This window comes from Spermophilus citellus (genome assembly GCF_964194105.1).
Source record: "Spermophilus citellus genome assembly, chromosome: 4".
Lineage (NCBI taxonomy): Eukaryota > Metazoa > Chordata > Mammalia > Rodentia > Sciuridae > Spermophilus > Spermophilus citellus.
The window spans coordinates 68,623,882-68,641,265 of NC_138185.1; the positions used below are offsets into that span (position 1 = coordinate 68,623,882).

Consider the following 17,384-nt stretch of genomic DNA (forward strand, 5'->3'; position numbering starts at 1 on the left):
TTCAGTGATATATTTTGAAAGGGCTAGACAGTTATAAGAAGGCTATGAAAAGTTAACAATTATACCCATATAGCCTTATGCAAAGAAAAGCACTCAGTACCTATTTCTGTGGCTGCCCAACAATCAGGACAAAGAGACAACAGGTATCCTAGCTGTTATTCAGGTTGGAACACACTAGTGGAAAGCTTATCCCTCCCCTAACCAAAAGGGACAATCCTAGCCCTCAGAGAAGATACTGTGTACTTCCTCCTCTCTGTCTTCAGTGGGCATATGCCAGGTCCTGCCTAGAGATCCAAGGGCTTTGACCCTAACTACCCCTTGACTGATGACCCACCCCTTGCTAAAGATTCTCAGAAAATAGTCTGCAAAGCTTGCATTTTTTTAAAAACTCATTTGTTAAGCCTGAGTTCTCTGTATAACAGCCCATTGAGTTAGAGGAAAAGAATGTGCTTTTAGATCCTCCATTAGGATAGAAACAATTTTCTATAACCATATTAATTATAACCAAATTAATTTTCTTTGACCATATTTAAACAGTACTAACCAGCCAATGTTATAGTAATAATCAAGTAAAATAACAAGTGTAGAGCATTCTGTAAACTCCAAATGATTCTACAAATACAAAAAGAGTGGACAAGAGAAACAAGTTCATTGTACATCATGGTGACTAGAATTAATAGTAGTATATATATTATTAAAACTTAAAAACTGCTAAGAGTAAATTCTTATCACAAAGAAAGGATAAAAGACCAAGGTAATGCATATGTTAGTTTAATTTAGCCATTCAACTGTGTATACATACATCAAAATATGTTGTATAATGTAAATATACATATGCAATTATTTGTCTATTAAAAAATAAATATAATAAAGGAAAAAACACGTAAAGAGGAGAATTGTGTATAAATAATTATATGCAGCTAAACTTGAATCAAAATCTGTGCTTCTGTACCCAGGTTCAGAATTGGAACCATTTCAAGACTGAAGACTCCATATTAATAATAAGATATCGGGGCTGGGGATGTGGCTCAAGCGGTAGCGCGCTCGCCTGGCATGCGTGCGGCCCGGGTTCGATCCTCAGCACCACATACCAATAAAGATGTTGTGTCTGCCGAGAACTAGAAATAAATATTGAAAATTCTCTCTCTCTCTCTCTCTCCCCTCTCTCACTAAAAAAAAAAAAAAAAAAAAAAAGATATCCATTATAATAAGATATCAATTTCCCCAACCTGTCCACAGAGTCTTCTAAGCCCATTTAAAATCCCTGCAGGTTTTTAAAAATAGAAATCAACAAGCTGATTCTAAAATTTTATGAATAAGTAAAGGAAATAAAATACATAAAAACAACTTTAAAAAAGAACAAAGTTGGAGGACTCTCACCACCTGATTCTAAACTTCCTATAAAGTTACAGCAATCAGACAGTGTAGTATTAGCAAAACGATAGACAAAGAGGCCAACAGAACTGAAGATAATGTCTAAAAATAGACTCATATGTATATGGTCAATTGATTTTCAACAAACATGACAAGGCAATTCAATACGAAAGGAAAGTCTTTTCAACAGACAGTGCCAAAGCAATTTAAAACCCTATCTGCAAGGCCTCAACCCATACTTTATGCCACAGAAAAAAAGATAACTCATAATTATCTACATGCAAAACCTAAGACTATAAAACTTCTAGAAAACCACATAGGAAAAAATCATAGTGAGTTAGGCAAAGAATTCTTATATATGGCACAAAGAGCCTAAATCACAAAAGAACAACGAAATTGATAAACAGAACTCCATCAAATGTAAAAATTCTGCTCTTCAAATTTTTGTTAAGAATATGAAAAAATTAGCCACACAATGGGGAAAATAAGTATAAAACACATATCTAATTAAAGAGCTGGTATCCAAAATATAAAACGAACTCTCACATCTCAATAATAAGAAAATTAACAACTCAATTTAAAAACTGGAGCAAAGATCTAGAGACATTTTACCATACAAAAAGATACTCGCCATCATTAGTTATTAGGAAAATGCAAAATTAAAGCCACAAGGAGATATCACTACACATGTACTAGAAGAACCAAATTATTTAAAACTGAAATACCACCATCTCACACCTATTACGATGGCTATTACTGGGGTGGGGGGTGGATAAAATACAAAACACAGAAAGTAACGACTATGGGCAAGGATGCAGAGAAATTAGAACCCTGTGTTCTACAGGTAAGAATGTGAAGTAAAGCAGTTGCTATAGCAAACATTGAGGCAGCTCCTGAGATAATTAAAACTGTACTACCACATGATCTAGCAACCCCACTTATGGGTATATGTTTAAAAGAATTGAAAACAGAATCTCAAAGAGATATTTGTATACCATATTCAGAGCAACACTGATCACTAAAACCAAGAGATGGAAAAAATCCAAGTGGCTGCATGGATAAGCAAAATGTGCTAGACACACACAATGGAATATTATTCAGCCTTAAAAAGGAAGGAAATCCTGTCACATGCTACAACATGGATGAAACTTGAGAACATTATACTAAGTAAAATAAACCAGTCACAAAAAGACAAATAGTCTATGATTCACTCAACATGAGGCACCTAGAGTAGTCAAATTCATAGAGACAGAAAGTAGAACAGTGATTGCCAGAGGTTGGGAAAGGGGGAAAAAGAACTGTTGTTTAATGAGTACAGAGTTTCAGTTTTGTAAGTTCCAAAACTTCTGGAGAGAGTTTGCACAATATGAATTTACTTAATGCCACTGAACTGTACATTTTTAAGTGATTAAGATAACAAATATGTGGTTTTTTTCCAACAAAATTTTTAAAAACTGATACAGGGACTGGGTGGTAGCTCAGTGGTAGAGTGCTTGCCTAGCACATGTGAGGCCCTAGGTTCAATCCTCAGCACCACATAAAATAAATGAATAAAATAAAGCTATTAAAGAAAATTGATACATTAAGTGCTGGAAAAGATACAGAGTCACTGAAATTCTCACACCTTACTAGTGGAAATGTGAAATAATAGAGCCACTTTATTTTGGGTTGGGTGTAGTGGCTTTTTGTTGTTGTTTGTATGTTTTGTTTTATTGGTACTGGGAATTAAACCCAAGGGCACTCCACCACTGAGCTACATCCCCAGTTCTTTTTAATTTTTTTAAATTTTTTTTAAATTTATTTTTTAGTTTAACTGGACACAACATCTTAATTTTATTTATTTGTTTTTTTATGTGGTGCTGAGGATCGAACCCAGGGCCTCACATGTGCTAGACGAGCACTCTACCACTGAGCCACAACCTCAGCCCTAATTTTTTTATTTTTATTTTTTTAGTTTTCAATGGATCTTTATTTTACTTATATATATGTGGTGCTGAGAATTGAACCCAGCCTCACACATGCTAGGCAAGCACTCTACCACTGAGCCACAACCCCAACAATTTTTTTTTTTTTTTGAGATAGGTTCTCTATAAATTGCTGAGATTAGCCTCCCTTTTATTATTTATTTTGAGACAGGGTCCCACTAAGCTACTGAGGGTCTCACTAAATTGCTGAAGCTGGCCTCAAACTCATTATCCTCCTGCCTCAGCTTCCCAAGTAACTGGAATTATAGGTGTGTGCCACCACACCCAGCAATAGTGTCTTTATTAATAATAAAAGGTGGAAAACAATCAAAATGCCCATCAACTGATGAATAGGTAAACAAATTATGTACACCCATACCACATTAGTTGGCAATAGAAGGAATGAATAACTGATAAAAGCATGTAATAGGTTGAATTATGTCCCGCCCAAAAAAAATGTTTCTGGAGAACTTAAATATATTTAAGTCCTAACCCTAGAACCTGTGAAAGTGATTTTATTTGAAAATAGAAACTTGGCACTGAGCACACCTATAATCCCACAGATTCAGGAGGCTGAAGCAAGAGGATTAAAAATTTGAGGCCAGCCTCAGTCACTTAGGCACATCCTGCCTAAAAAATTTAAAATAAAGCAGAGGTGGGGGCAGGGGATAAAGTATCCCTAGATTCCATTGGAAGAAAGAAAGGAAGGAAGGGAGGGGAAAATAGAATCTTTGTAGATGTAATCAAGTTAAAATGAGGTCATACTGGATTGGCATGAGCCCTAATTTCGTAAGAGAAGGTATCTTTATAAGAGAAGAAAGAGGGAGATTTGCTAACAGACACATACAAATACACACAGAAAGACTCACACACTTTTGATTTCCAGGACAATCTGGAAAAGGCAAAACTACAGATCAGTTGTCCCCAGAGACTGAAGGTTGGGGTGGAAGTCCATTATCAAGGGACAGAAGGGAACTTTCTAGGATGGCAGACAGTTCTGCATCTTGATTATGGTGGTGATTATATGGCATAGAGTTGTAAATTGTAAATTGTACCCCAAAGAGATTTACTTTAAAAAAATTGGGGGGGAGGATGAACTCCCTTTATTTCACCAGTATGTCAAAATTTTTCTGTTTGGAAGAGAATTCCTATCATGTAAGAATTCCTATTATGTAAGCATTGAAATGAAAATAATTTTAGTTATAGACTAAAATCCATTGAACAAAATAGGAAACCCCCATAAAACCATACTGGGAGATAAATAAATAAGTGTAAATTGAAAGTTTAATGAAGATCAGGAGAATGTATTACCTCACAAAGATGTATCACCTCATTACAAAGGGGAAAAGAGTTACTTTAGAGTGGAGAAGCGTGACAGATTCACCTTAGTTGACAGATCCACCTCAGTTAACAGGACCACTCAAAATCAGGTGCCTACTGGATATAATAACAGAAGCACTCTATGTTATTCCTGCCAAAGAGGCATAATCTGGATCTAATCACAAAGACACGACAGACAAACCCCAACTGAGGGACACTTCGCAAAATAATCTTCAAAAGTGGCAAGGTCACAACAGTCAAAAATAAATTTTTAATGTCAAAAATAAAAGACTCAAAACTATTCCAATCAAAGAAGAATACAGACAATAATAACTAAATATCTATGATTCTGAACCAGATCTTCTTAGACCCAGTTATAGAGGACAATACGAGGCTATTTGGTAAAATCTAAATGAGGTCTGAGGATTAGATGGTAATAATGCATGGCTATTAATATTTTTTGATGGCTATATTTAGTTATATAGGACAACATCCTTGCTTCTAGGATACAACTGAAATATTCTGGAGTTACAGGGCATCACATCAGCAACTTATTCTCAAAGGGAAAATGTTATTAGTACTATACTCTCAATTTTTCTGTAAGTTTACAATTGTTTCAAAGTAAAAAAAAAAAGTACAGGTTAAGTATTCTTTATACAAAATGCCTGAAACCAGAAGTATCTAGATTTCAGAACTTTCCAGAATTTAGAATGCAAATATAGATCTAGCCAGCTGAACATCCTTAATTCAAAATTCTGAAATCCAAAATGCTCCAAAATACTTCAGATTATCTCTGAAAAAGTGATAACAGTTTCTACAACAAAGACAGTGTTTTAAAAATGGAAAGGCATCCAAAGGAATCAAGTTTTGCTTCACCTTAAAGGCTGACACCAAATCTTATTGTGTGATTAGAATGACAGGCTCCTACTTTTTCAGAGACTGAGATATCAGAGTGGGTCCAATTCAGATCTTAACAACAGTACCAGAATACCATTGTCTGAAACATTGATTCCACATTGTTTTGCATGATGCTCTTGAAGTAAATGATTAAAGCATGTGATGACGCTGCACTAAGCTAGAGGCAATACAGACCACTTATCTATGCCTTAGACCTACCCTGTCCAACAAGGTAGCCATTAGTCACATGAAGATAGGAAAATACGGTTAATCCAGACTGAAAAGTGCTTTAAGTGTAAAGTACACAATAGATTTCGAAGACTTAGTACAAAAAAAAAGCATGTGAAACATCTCATATTTTTTATGTTGATTACATGTTGAAATGATCATATTTTGGACATATTAAGTTAAACAATTATACAAATTATTTAAATTATATTAAAATTAATTCTATGGTTTATTTTTCTTTAGTGTGGCTATTAGAAAATTCCAAATGACATCTGTGGTTAATATTATTTTTTATTTTTATTTTTATTATTTTTTTAAGATTTTTTTTTACCTTTATTTACTTATTTATTTTTTTATATGGTACTGAGGATCGAATCCAGGGCCTCGCACGTGCTAGGCAAGCACTCTGTCACTGAGCCACAACCCCAGCCCCATTATTTTTTATTTTTTTGCAGTGCTAGAGATGAAACCCAGGATCTAGAGCATGTTTGATAGTGCTGTCTTTGGTCATTTGTGAAATAACATTACTTGTACTATAGAAACTACAAAAGAGAATATTGATAGAATTCCAAGAAAAAGACTAAACTGTATATAGGCCCAGTTTATCCTTCGAAATCTAATCTTTTTAGAGATAATCTTTGCCTAACTTTTTACACTCCATTCAGCGTCAAAAAAGTACATATCTGAAAGTACCTGAAACTCTGAGGCACTGCTCCGCAGCTGGCTCACATTTGGTAAGGATCCTCCATGATACTGTGTAAGGCGCAGTTGCTGAAGCTTCTGAAACTGAACCTGGAAACAAAACAATTTCAAGACTGTTCAGAGATGACAGCAAGCATCAAAATGTGTTATTTTGTAGTGGAAAAGTCCAAGAATGAGTCTTGGTTTCAGTTTCTTCTCTACTTAAATGAAACTCAAGTTTCCGGTGCTTTCTGATATTTGATTACTTCTCCATTTTTGGGAAGAACCTACCCATGATCCAAATATCACGTGCCAGGACAGTAAGGTACTCTTGCAAGGTCTTTGAGTGTATAAGTGTAGTGATTGAGGCATAATCTTTAACAATAACAAAGAATTTCTTAAAAACTAAGCCATCATCTACATCCCTATTCCATGCTCTTTCCCAGTCTCCATTTACATTCATTTGAAGTAACTGCATATTTGGGATCATAAGTACAATTTTGCACCCTTACATTACAAACTTTTCTATGTCAACAGATAATCTTGTTTTTTTTTTTTTTCTTTTCCTTTTTTGAGGGTATCACTGAACCAATACTCAGCCTTTTTTTTTTTTTTTTTGAGACAGGGTTTTGCTAAATTCCTGAGGTTGGCTTCCAATTTTCAATCCTCCCACCTCACTATCCCAAGAGTCACTAGGATTATAGGCATGCCCCTATATGTGCCTGGCTACATAATCATTTTTTGTAGCCATATAATATTTCTTCTTCTGAATCACTGCCTTAGAACATATTCCAAAGAGCAATTACTAAATCTCTAGATATGGATTGGTTTTTTTTTTTTTTTTTTTTTTTTTTTTTTTTTTTTGGTACTGGGGATTGAACTCAGGGGCACTCAACCCCTGCACCACATCCCCAGCCCTATTTTTATTTTATTTAGAGACAGGGTCACACTGAGTTGCTTAGTGTCTCACCGTTGTTGAGACTGGCTTTCAACTTGTGGTCCATTTGCCTCAGCCTCCTGAGCCACTGGGATTACAAGAGTGCACCACCACCACACCTGGCCTGGATTTTTTTTTTTTTACTTTCTTTTTTTTTTTTCTTTACTGGTGCATTACAGTTATACATAATCATGGGATTTACTATTTACATATTAATTCATGCTCACAATATAATATAATTTACCAATATCACTCCCCAGTATCCCACCCCTGGTTCCCTCCTTGCCTCCCTCTCCTTGGTCCCTTTCCTCTACAGATCTCCTTTTATTTTTATGAAATCTACCCTGAATATGGATTTTTGTGAAGGAGGCCAAGTCAGTAGGTATAAAATGGTACCCCACTGATTTAATAAGCCTTTCTTCTGTAAGTTCTTTCTTATATCTCTTTTCAAAAGGCAGTAAACTAATTACAATTCTTAAAAACCCCAAAGTAGTCCAGTCTGGTCTTATGAATTCTATTTCTAAAGTAATAAATTAGCTTTGTGGTTATATAACCCTTGGTACTTATAATTCATATAGGAAGAAAGAGGTCATAGATGAGAGCCTGAGGCAGATTTTGACTCTTTCATTACAGTTTGTTAATAATAATAAAAACTACCAGATCTGAGCTCCTAGGATGGATGGGGTGCTGTTTTCAGATGCTTTGCCCACTCATCCCTAACCTTCCCTAAAACCATGCAAGGGAGAGTACATTACTCTGTTTTTTACTGACCTGGGGTCCCAGACTCAAGGAAGTTCAGTGACTTGCTCAAGGTCAAGCCACAGTTACCTCACTCAAAGCTCACATTCCTATTTAGGCCATATTCTTTTCCTTTCTCCCATTTATCTCGCAACTTCACTACTTACAGACTCACAAAAAGGCCAGTGTACTGCTGAGCCTATAAAGCTCTCTGATTTTTAAAAATATTTATCATGAAAAATTTCAAATACATACAAAATAGAGATGAATACAATGAAACCCCACCTGTCCATCTTAAAGCTTCAATGATTATCAAGTTAGGTTCAATCTTATTTCTTCTTTACCCCTTCCATTACCCACTGAAAGAAATCCCAGATAGCTATCGTAGTGGGACATACATGTAATTCCAGCAACTCAGGAGGCTGAGGCAGGAGGATTTAAGTTTGAGGTCAGCCTCAACAACTTAGTGAGAGCCTTTCTCAAAATTAAAAATAAAAAGGACTGGGGGGACTGGGGATGTGGCTCAAGTGGTAGCATGCTCGCTTGGCATGCGTGTGGCCTGGGTTCGATCCTCAGCACCACATACAAACAAAGACATTGTGTCTGCCGAAAACTAAAAAATAGATATTAAAAATTCTCTCTCTCTCTCTCTCTCTCTCTTAAAAAAATAAAAATAAAATAAAGGACTGGGGATATAGCTCAGTGGTAAAGTGCCTGTGGGTTCAATCCCCAGCAGAAAAAAAAAAGAAAGAAAGAAAGAAATGAAATCTCAGACATTTTATCATTCCATATTTCAATATGTACCTGTTTGGAAATCTTAAAAGCATATAAAATTCTTTGGTATCTTTAACTTCCTTATACCCATAGTATCTGATTTCTCCAACATACGCCAGAGGGAGATAGTTATACTATATTAATCAAAATCCAGATCTCAGAGTCAAATATGAGAAAGAGGACATGGCAAGCTTTTTCCACCTGTGAGCTGAGTTATAAGTCTCTCAGCCTTCAATCTTAACATTCTAAAAGCACTTACCAGAAAATTTGACTCCATCCATCCTTGAAATTCTCCAAACAAAACTCTTAAACACCTTGATCTAAAGCCTTTGATTCCTTCTTCAAAGGATCAATCAATCCATTTATTCACTTGTATAAAAACTTTAACTGTGTGTCAGTAAGTAGAATGCAGGCACTGGCTTACTAAAATGATCATATGCCAAAGTTCCTGCCCTCAGAAAGTTCTCACAAAAGCTTCAACCCTTACCCCAAAACCTCAATACTTCAACCAAGCTAAATTCTAACTCCAGTTAAGGACCTGCCTTCAACTGAGCTCAAGGCCCTCTCACAGTGCCCCATTCCTGCTCTCCCTCTCAAGGGGCCTATTTCCAGAACCTTCAGAGACTGTTGCCCTATAGTATAAAGAACACTGAATTTGGAATCTAAATACCTGACCTTGTAACCTAGAGCTTTAATGTGGTTGGCCAAATTATTCTGGTACCTCCTTCATAAAGAATTAAGAGAGAAAAGACATAGCCAAGCACAATGGTGCACACCTATAATCCCAACAGCTCAGGAGGCTGAGGCAGGAGGATTGTGAATTCAAAGCCAGCCTAAGCAACTTAGCACAACCCTAAGCAACCCAGTGAGAACCTGTCTCTAAAAAAAAAAAAAAAAAAAAAATTAAAAAGGGCTTGAGATGTGGCTCAGTGGCTAAGCACCCTGGCTTCAATACCTGGTACATAAATAAATAAATAACATGATATGTAAAGCCCTGGACAACTTCTCAAACCATTATCATTTATGTAGATATTCTCAGCTACCGCTAAAAACTTTGAGTTATATTTATATTTTCCCCTTTTGAAATTTAGAATCATTGAGCTAAAGAAATTTGAGTCTGTATTCAACATCTTCATATTCACAGATGATTGAAAATGAAGACTGAAAAATGATTAGCCTAAGATAGAGGTCACAGACTGACAGCCTAGACAGAGTTCTGCTTGAGCCACAAGATGTTAACCCACTCAATGTTTTAAATTTCAATTTTTAAAAAGTAGAAGACTGCATAAAAATCTAGACTTCCAACTTCTCTTGACTGAAAGTTCAAAAACACTGAACCTATATGCTTGCATGGCAACACTGGATAGAGCCCCAAAGTATCAGGTGGCTCAGACAAGGCTTGGGTTCTCCTGTTTGCCCAAATCCAAGGCATACTCTATTATTCCTCCATTATGGCCCAGGATAATCTACCATTTATCATCTCATTCCTGGCCCCTCTACTCATTTTCCTTACAGACCTCAGCTTATAACTTGAGTTAGGAACCTATGGTCACACACTTCAGCGGAATTTCTTTAAATACCTATATGAAATGAGACCGAAGCCTCCCAAATTCCTTTTTAGAAAAGTCTCACAATAGGGCTGGGGTTGTGGCTCAGCGGTAGAGCTTTCATCTAGCATATTTGAGGCCCTGAGTTCAATCCTCAGCACCACACAAAAATAAATAAATAAAATAAAGGTATTGTGTCCAACTACTTCTAAAAAATAAATTTAAATAAACAAAATAAAGGTATTGTGTCTAACCAAAAATAAATAAATATTAAAAAAAAAGAAAAGTCTCACAATAGCAACACAATTCCAGTCAAAATCCCAGCAAGAGGGCTAGGGGTAGAGCCCAGTGGTAGAGCACATGCTTAGCATGCTTGAGGCCCTGAGTTCAATATCAGCACCAAGATCAAACAACAACAAAAAGCAAATCTTTTTTATTGAAATTGACGAGACCATTCTAAAATTATAGATGTGCAAATGATCTAACTAAAATAACCAAAGCAATTTTTAAAAAGAGCTAAACTGGAGGACAAACTGATTTCAAGACTTACTATAAAGTTACATAAGCAATCCAGAGAGTGTGCTATTATCAAAAAGAGAGATCTATATACCAATGAAACAGAAGAGAGTACAAAAATAGACTCTCACATATATGGCCAACTGATCTTTTACCAAAGTGCCACAGCAACTCAATAGGGACAGAAAAGACTTTTTAACAAATGCTGCTGAAACAACTGAATGTCCTTGTGGGGGACATTTTTTAGTATACTGGCATTCAACATGACAGGCAGATTCAAACCCTAGCTCTGCTATTTACCAGCCATGTAACCTCTCCAAATCTCTACATACTCCTCCACAAAACGAAGGAAATTCTCAATATAGACTAGAGGGTCATTCTCAGGACTACAGGAGATAACACAAAGGGATTAGCCCAGTGCCCACCAAAGAACAGCACTCATATTTAGCCCAAACCTAATCTTTCTAGTCTTCTCTGTCCATTTTTCTCTCAGAGGCCTCACTATTCTATAATATTTTTATGGTTTATTTACTTTAATATAAAAATAATGGTTTTTCCAGCTAGACATGTTAGCCAACACCCGTAATCCCAGTGACTTGGGAGGTAAGGCAGGAGCATCCCAAATTCAAGGCCAAGGGCAATTTAGGAAGACCTTGTCTCAAAATACAATAAAAAGGGCTGGAGGTGTGACTCATTGGCAGAAAGGCTCTGGGTTCCATTCCCAGAACCACAAAATAATGATGATGATGACAACGACAACAACAACAACAATGGTAATGATAATGATGATGATGATGATGATGTTTCCCAAATATTCAAACCAAATTAACATTCCATGTTGACGTGCTGAGTTTATCCTATAGTTTTTTCAACACAAGCTGCCTTTCACAGCCAAACTTCTTGAACAGTTACCAACCTGTCTCCATTTTCTCCAATCCTCAGAGCCTCACAATGAACCTTCTACCAAGCATCCTGTAAATGCTGTGGCTCTCACCAAAGTTACCAGTGACCTCCACATGACTAGACCAAAAGACATATCCTCCTCATGTCAGTTCAAGTCAGCAGCACTGGGCACAGCTGGCCCACTTCTCTCTTCTTCACAATAATCCTTCTGGTGTTCCCCACCCCTGCCTCTATGGTTGTCCTTCAGTCTTCTTTGCTGGCTCTTCCTCCTCTACTTCCCCTTTAAATGGTGGGGCTCCTTGGGTTTCTCCTAGGTCCTCTTCTATGTTTTACTTCATAGGAAGGAAACAAATTCGAATGCCTACAGTTGCCAAGTAGAAAAGATAAGCAAGTAAAGAAGTCTGGAATCATGAGGAATATCATAGGGAGTGGCAGGTACTGTGGCAAACTGAAGACCAGATACATGCCCTATCTAAAGGGGCAGCCAATATTTAGCTCCCAGCAATTGCTGCCATGTAGAAATGTGGGGTGTGTCACTAAATGATCTCATTTTTCAAAAGAAGCCAGAGTCTAGATTTTAATGTAAAATCCCAATATTCATTGCTGGTCCTAATTAAAAAAAAACACAACACAAAAACAACAACAACAAAAATCCACATTTGGGGCTAAAGAGAACAAAAATAAGAATACATGAGAAAGCCAAAAATAAGATGCAGCAATATCTGTTTTACAAATTCTTCCTAGGCATCTGAATCTCCTATGGCTACACACCAAAGATCCCCAAATTTGTATGGTTAACCCAGCCTTCCCTCCTGAGCCCCAGGACCAGTTAAACAACTGCCTGCTGAACCATCTCCACTTACTGGCCTCACAGGCACCACAAACTCAATATCCCCTCACAGACCAACCCTGCTGCCAGTGTCCGCTTAATGAAGGACACCCTGAAATGGCTTATGCCTAAGGCTAGGAATCACTCTTGAGCCCTCCTTTCTTACTTCTCCCATTCGTTCACCAAATCTGGTCCTTTGTACTTCCTAAGTATCAATCTGTTCCCCTCTCTACCTTCTCATCACTACTACCTTAGTGGATGCTACCAACACATCTCCTAGACAAATATGGTAGTTTCTCTGCAGCTACCTCTTCCTTGATTCTAGCCACCATTGTGGAGTTAGAAGGATCTTTTGAAAATGTAAATCTCCCTTGTTTCACCTCTTCAATGACCTCCCATTGTCCTTAGGATCAACTCCCAAATCCCATCTCTACAATCTGATCCCTGAGAAGTCTCCAGTCCCATCTGAAATCACCCTCCTCATTCCCCCGATGAACCTCCATTCTCTGTGCCTGCAACACTCCCTCCCTTAACACATACACCTTTGAATGCCTTCCCCATGCCCTCTGATCCTTCAGGCCATCAGAAGAGGTGAGGACTCCCATACCATACAAGCCCAGAGTTCTATCTACTTCCGTTTGTGTATCATTTATCAAAATGTGGCCTTTTTTGTTAAATGTCTTCCCCACTAGATCCTAAAATCCATCACAAGACTGATTTGCTCACTCACTACTATATATCCCCAATGACCATTATAATCTCTGGAACATACTAGGGACTCAGTATTTGTTGAACAAACTAATAAGATCTTTAAAGGGAAGCACCATGTCTTTACCCCCTACACACACACACACACACACACACACACATTATTAACTACATAATTATTACTCAAATGCTAACAAATAAATACATTAATGAATGAACAACACGATAAATAGTCTTTCCCCTGACATACCTGCCTCCACTTCCTTCCCATTCCAGGTACCACCTTGGAACGAATCCTCCTACCACTCCCTTCTCAAAAATCTCCCAATATATCCTGATAAGGCTGAACCTCTAAAGCTAGAATATAAAAAATAATAATAATCTAGTTCATCCCACCTACTTGGAGAACAGGATTTAAGACCAACTCTGAAGGGATCGGCTATGATTATAAGAAGACAAACTTGAAGTCCAACACAAGCTCAGAGTAGAAATTAGAGTATTTAGATCAATTAGTGATGCTATCCCCCTGATTACTGTGCCTGACTTGGGTTAATAATAGAAAGTCAGGATATTGCCAACCAATTTATGAACTAGATAGATTCTTTTCTAGTTGGCATCTTTGGAGTTTTGGATGTTACAGATACATGCTTGGGGACCTGAGTTTTCTATAAGAAGTATTTCAGTTTTGTGATTTCTTTATGAAAATAACCCTTAAAATTTTTTAAATCAGCAAAAATTAGTAGGCAAATTCAATGTAATCATTTGCATGTTTATGAATATAATGTATCCAACTACTAGTATTTTTCCTGCATTGGTGAGCGAAAAAAACAAGAAGAATTAACATGTAAATGACTCTCTATACTGAACAAAGGGCAAAGTAGCATCATAATTAGAATAAAGTAGTGACTGAATTATCACATGGGTCATAGTTATTTACGCGTGCTAAATTCACAATATTCACACTGATAGCTTCAATTCAGTATAGCAAAGTAGCTTTCGTCACATTAATGTTAATTTGGATTTACTGCATTTATAACTTTGAACTTATTTTGTACACACATATTTTGGTTTATGGATGCTCACAGCTATAAGCAAAGGATTTTATATATAAGTTTATGCTTGAACATACAGGAGTAATATAATCAAACTAATTTAAGTTAACACTGAGGATCTGTGGAAAAAAATTTTGCCTTTAGGAGTTTGAGCCAGGCCAGGCACCATGATACATGTCTGTAATTTCAGGAAATTGGGAGGCTAAAGCAGGAGGCTTGCCTGTTCGAGGCCAGCCTCAGCAATTTAGCAGGAATCTAAGCAACTTAGTGAAATCATTTCTCAAAAAACAAAAAAGGGCTGGAGATGTAGTTCAGTGGTAAAGGGCCCCTGGGTTCAATCCCTAGTACTAAAAAACAAGAGTCTGAACCGGACTCATGGATACATACTATACTCCCACCCAGTTACTAGGGAGGCAGAGACAGGAGGATCATAAGTTTGAGGCCCATCTGGGCAACTCAGTGAGACCCAGTCTCAAAATAAAACTAAAAAAAGGATAGGGATGTATCTCTAGGTAGAGTGTTTGCCTAGCGTATGTGTGAGGGCCTGGTTCAATCCCTAGTTCTGCAAAAATAAAAAAAAAAAAGAAAGTCTAGATATTACTCATGACCTCACCGATGAGAGGGGATTTATGAATTGGGTGGGAGATTGGTTTCAGACATGCACATTGCATGTATTTGTACATAAACAATATAAATATCTATATAACACATAACAGCACAGACTTCAGTCTTCATCTACCCAGTTTTTTCAATCTGCTCCAAGTTTGTCAAACACATCCCCCAATCTAACCAAGGTCACAAATGTAAATGCCTATGGATACCAGACCATAATGAATGAAGCTGATCAGGGCATAAGAAAAAAATGTCTTGAAATACTGGGCCTTCTCTATCCATAGATAGATAGAAGCTAGAGATATACATTATTTTTTTTCAGTGTGATAGAAACGTAAGTACAGAAAATATTTTACGTTCCTCTTAACTTCACTAAAACACTATAATAAATATGATAAATGGCCTCAGCATGGGGGACCTGCTTGGGGGACTGAAACAGGGAATGTTGTGAACTATAACAAACTAGGGTTCATGCTCCATTTGAGAGAGAAAACCACCACCCAGCAGGGTACTGTCACAGGAGAATTCAGGATTAGTGTTACCAGCTCTTCCAAACTTTAATAGAAATAAATAAGTAAATTTAGATTTTATGTGGAAATCTCCCAATGAAAAAAAAATCTGGCAACAAATTCAAAGTTTTTTCCCAAACGCTACGCTGACCAAAAAAAGTAACTCTTCAGCCAAGAGAGCAGGAGACCACCAGTTTGCAACTCTGCTGGCAGTTCTGCTTTGGACTCCCCACTTCACCCCCGGCCCTCAGCATCTACACATCCTCCCTGTGGTCCTTCAAGGTCAGCACTCAGGATCCTCAAGGCCTGCACCGCCCATGCTGACCCTCTTCTGCGAGTCGCGCTGGCACTCCTGTTGGCTCTCCATCTTCCTCTGCTGCAATCCAGTCATCTAACCTTGCCAGGTGTTAGTCCTTGCTAGCGCCTTACTTATTCCTCTGGGTGCCTGTCATTCATCAGCCACTCTGTGCACCTTGTCAGTCCACACTAAATATCTAGTGCTGAACAAAGCAAACTGGATCTAATAAAATACCTTCAAAGCAAAGGAGGAAAGTCACAAACTCGACAGACTCACATCGTGGTACCAAGACCCCACGCCACCACGGGGTGGGCCCTGGATTTACTGCTGTGTGCACCAAGCTCCCCTGATGGAGCGTGTGGGACCCTCGGGCCCCGCGGCCTTCCACGCCACAGTCCAGGAGGGCTGGCTGTGGTGGGTGACCAAGCAGTGAGAAGCCCCAGTGCCCCGGCTCCGTCCGGCCTCCGCGCCTTTTGCGATTTCCTCTCGGCGCTCCAGGTCACCCTCCGGTTCAGGCAGTCCTCACACCGCCGCCGGCCTCCGTGGAGCCGGCCCCTTCTCCGACCCCCGCACCCAGCCGGGCGACCCTCCCACCTCCTCGGAGATGGCAAATGGCAAGCGGGTGTCGGAAGGCTAGGTAGCGCCGAGGCCGCGGCCGCCCCGGCGCGGCCCCCGCGCGGCCCCGCAGTCGTCTCAGCCCCTCGACCTCTCACCCGCCGCGCGGGTCCCGCCCGCGCCCGCTTTGCTGCGCCGCCGGGGCCTCACCCGCGACAGGGTGAGGTCGGTCATGAGCTGCTCGAAGGCCCGCGTCTCCTCGGCCTGCCGCTGCGTGTGCAACGCGATCTTCTCACTGAACTTCCGCGGGTTGGCGCTGCCCGAGCCCGGCGAGGCGGCCATGGCGCGGGCCCCGCGCTGGCAGGAGGCGAGACGGCAGGCGCGGGCCTGCGTCTCGACCCACCCGTCCGTCCGCAGGCCGTCCAAGCCGCCGCCCGAAGCCCGTCGTCCGGCGCGACCCGGCAGAGGAGCCGCCGCGGCCCCGGAGCCAGCGAGCCGCAGGGAGCGCACAGAGGGCCCGCCCCGCGCCGGGCCCCGCCCCGCCCTGCCCTCGGCGCGCCCGGCCTCCCGCCGCCCGCCTGCCTCCCGCCTCCGGCCGGGCTGCGCGCTGGCAGCCCGGCTCTGCGCGGGCGGACCGTGGGCCTCGCGGGCGCTCTGGAGCCTGGCTCAGGACCCGCAGCCTCCGGAGAGCGGAGCAGAAGGGAGCCGGTGTGCGGCAGCCGCTGGGGACCACTCCGCTGCCACTCCCCAGCCTCAGGGATGGCCCTTGGATTGACGTGCCTCGTTCAGAAGAGTTTTGTCAGTACCCCACCCTCCTCAGGCGACCCTGATTTAACTTCACGGGTGAAACTTGGGCGACCTAACCTTGAATGAGCCTTTTCCTCAACCCTCGCGTTGGGGGCGCGCTGAATCAGCGCGGGGCCTAATGTCTACCGCCGGTCC

The 17,384-nt window shown here is 39.8% G+C and overlaps 1 protein-coding gene across 2 annotated transcripts in view; it reads right to left on the reverse strand.

The window, feature by feature from the left end:
- CRTC3 (CREB regulated transcription coactivator 3) overlaps positions 1-16,976 on the reverse strand; it is a 106,551-nt gene extending 89,575 nt beyond the window's left edge. The window contains exons 1-2 of one of the 2 annotated variants that reach the window (XM_081290866.1): positions 16,653-16,976; positions 6,477-6,575 (exon numbers count right to left, since the gene is read on the reverse strand). In XM_081290866.1, coding sequence (XP_081146992.1) covers positions 6,477-6,575; positions 16,653-16,784 — 231 coding nt within the window. In that variant the 5' untranslated portion in view covers positions 16,785-16,976. The remainder of the gene's footprint in view (positions 1-6,476; positions 6,576-16,652) is intronic. The other variant, XM_081290865.1, reaches the window with a different exon arrangement.
- Between the last annotated feature and the right edge of the window lie 408 nt (positions 16,977-17,384).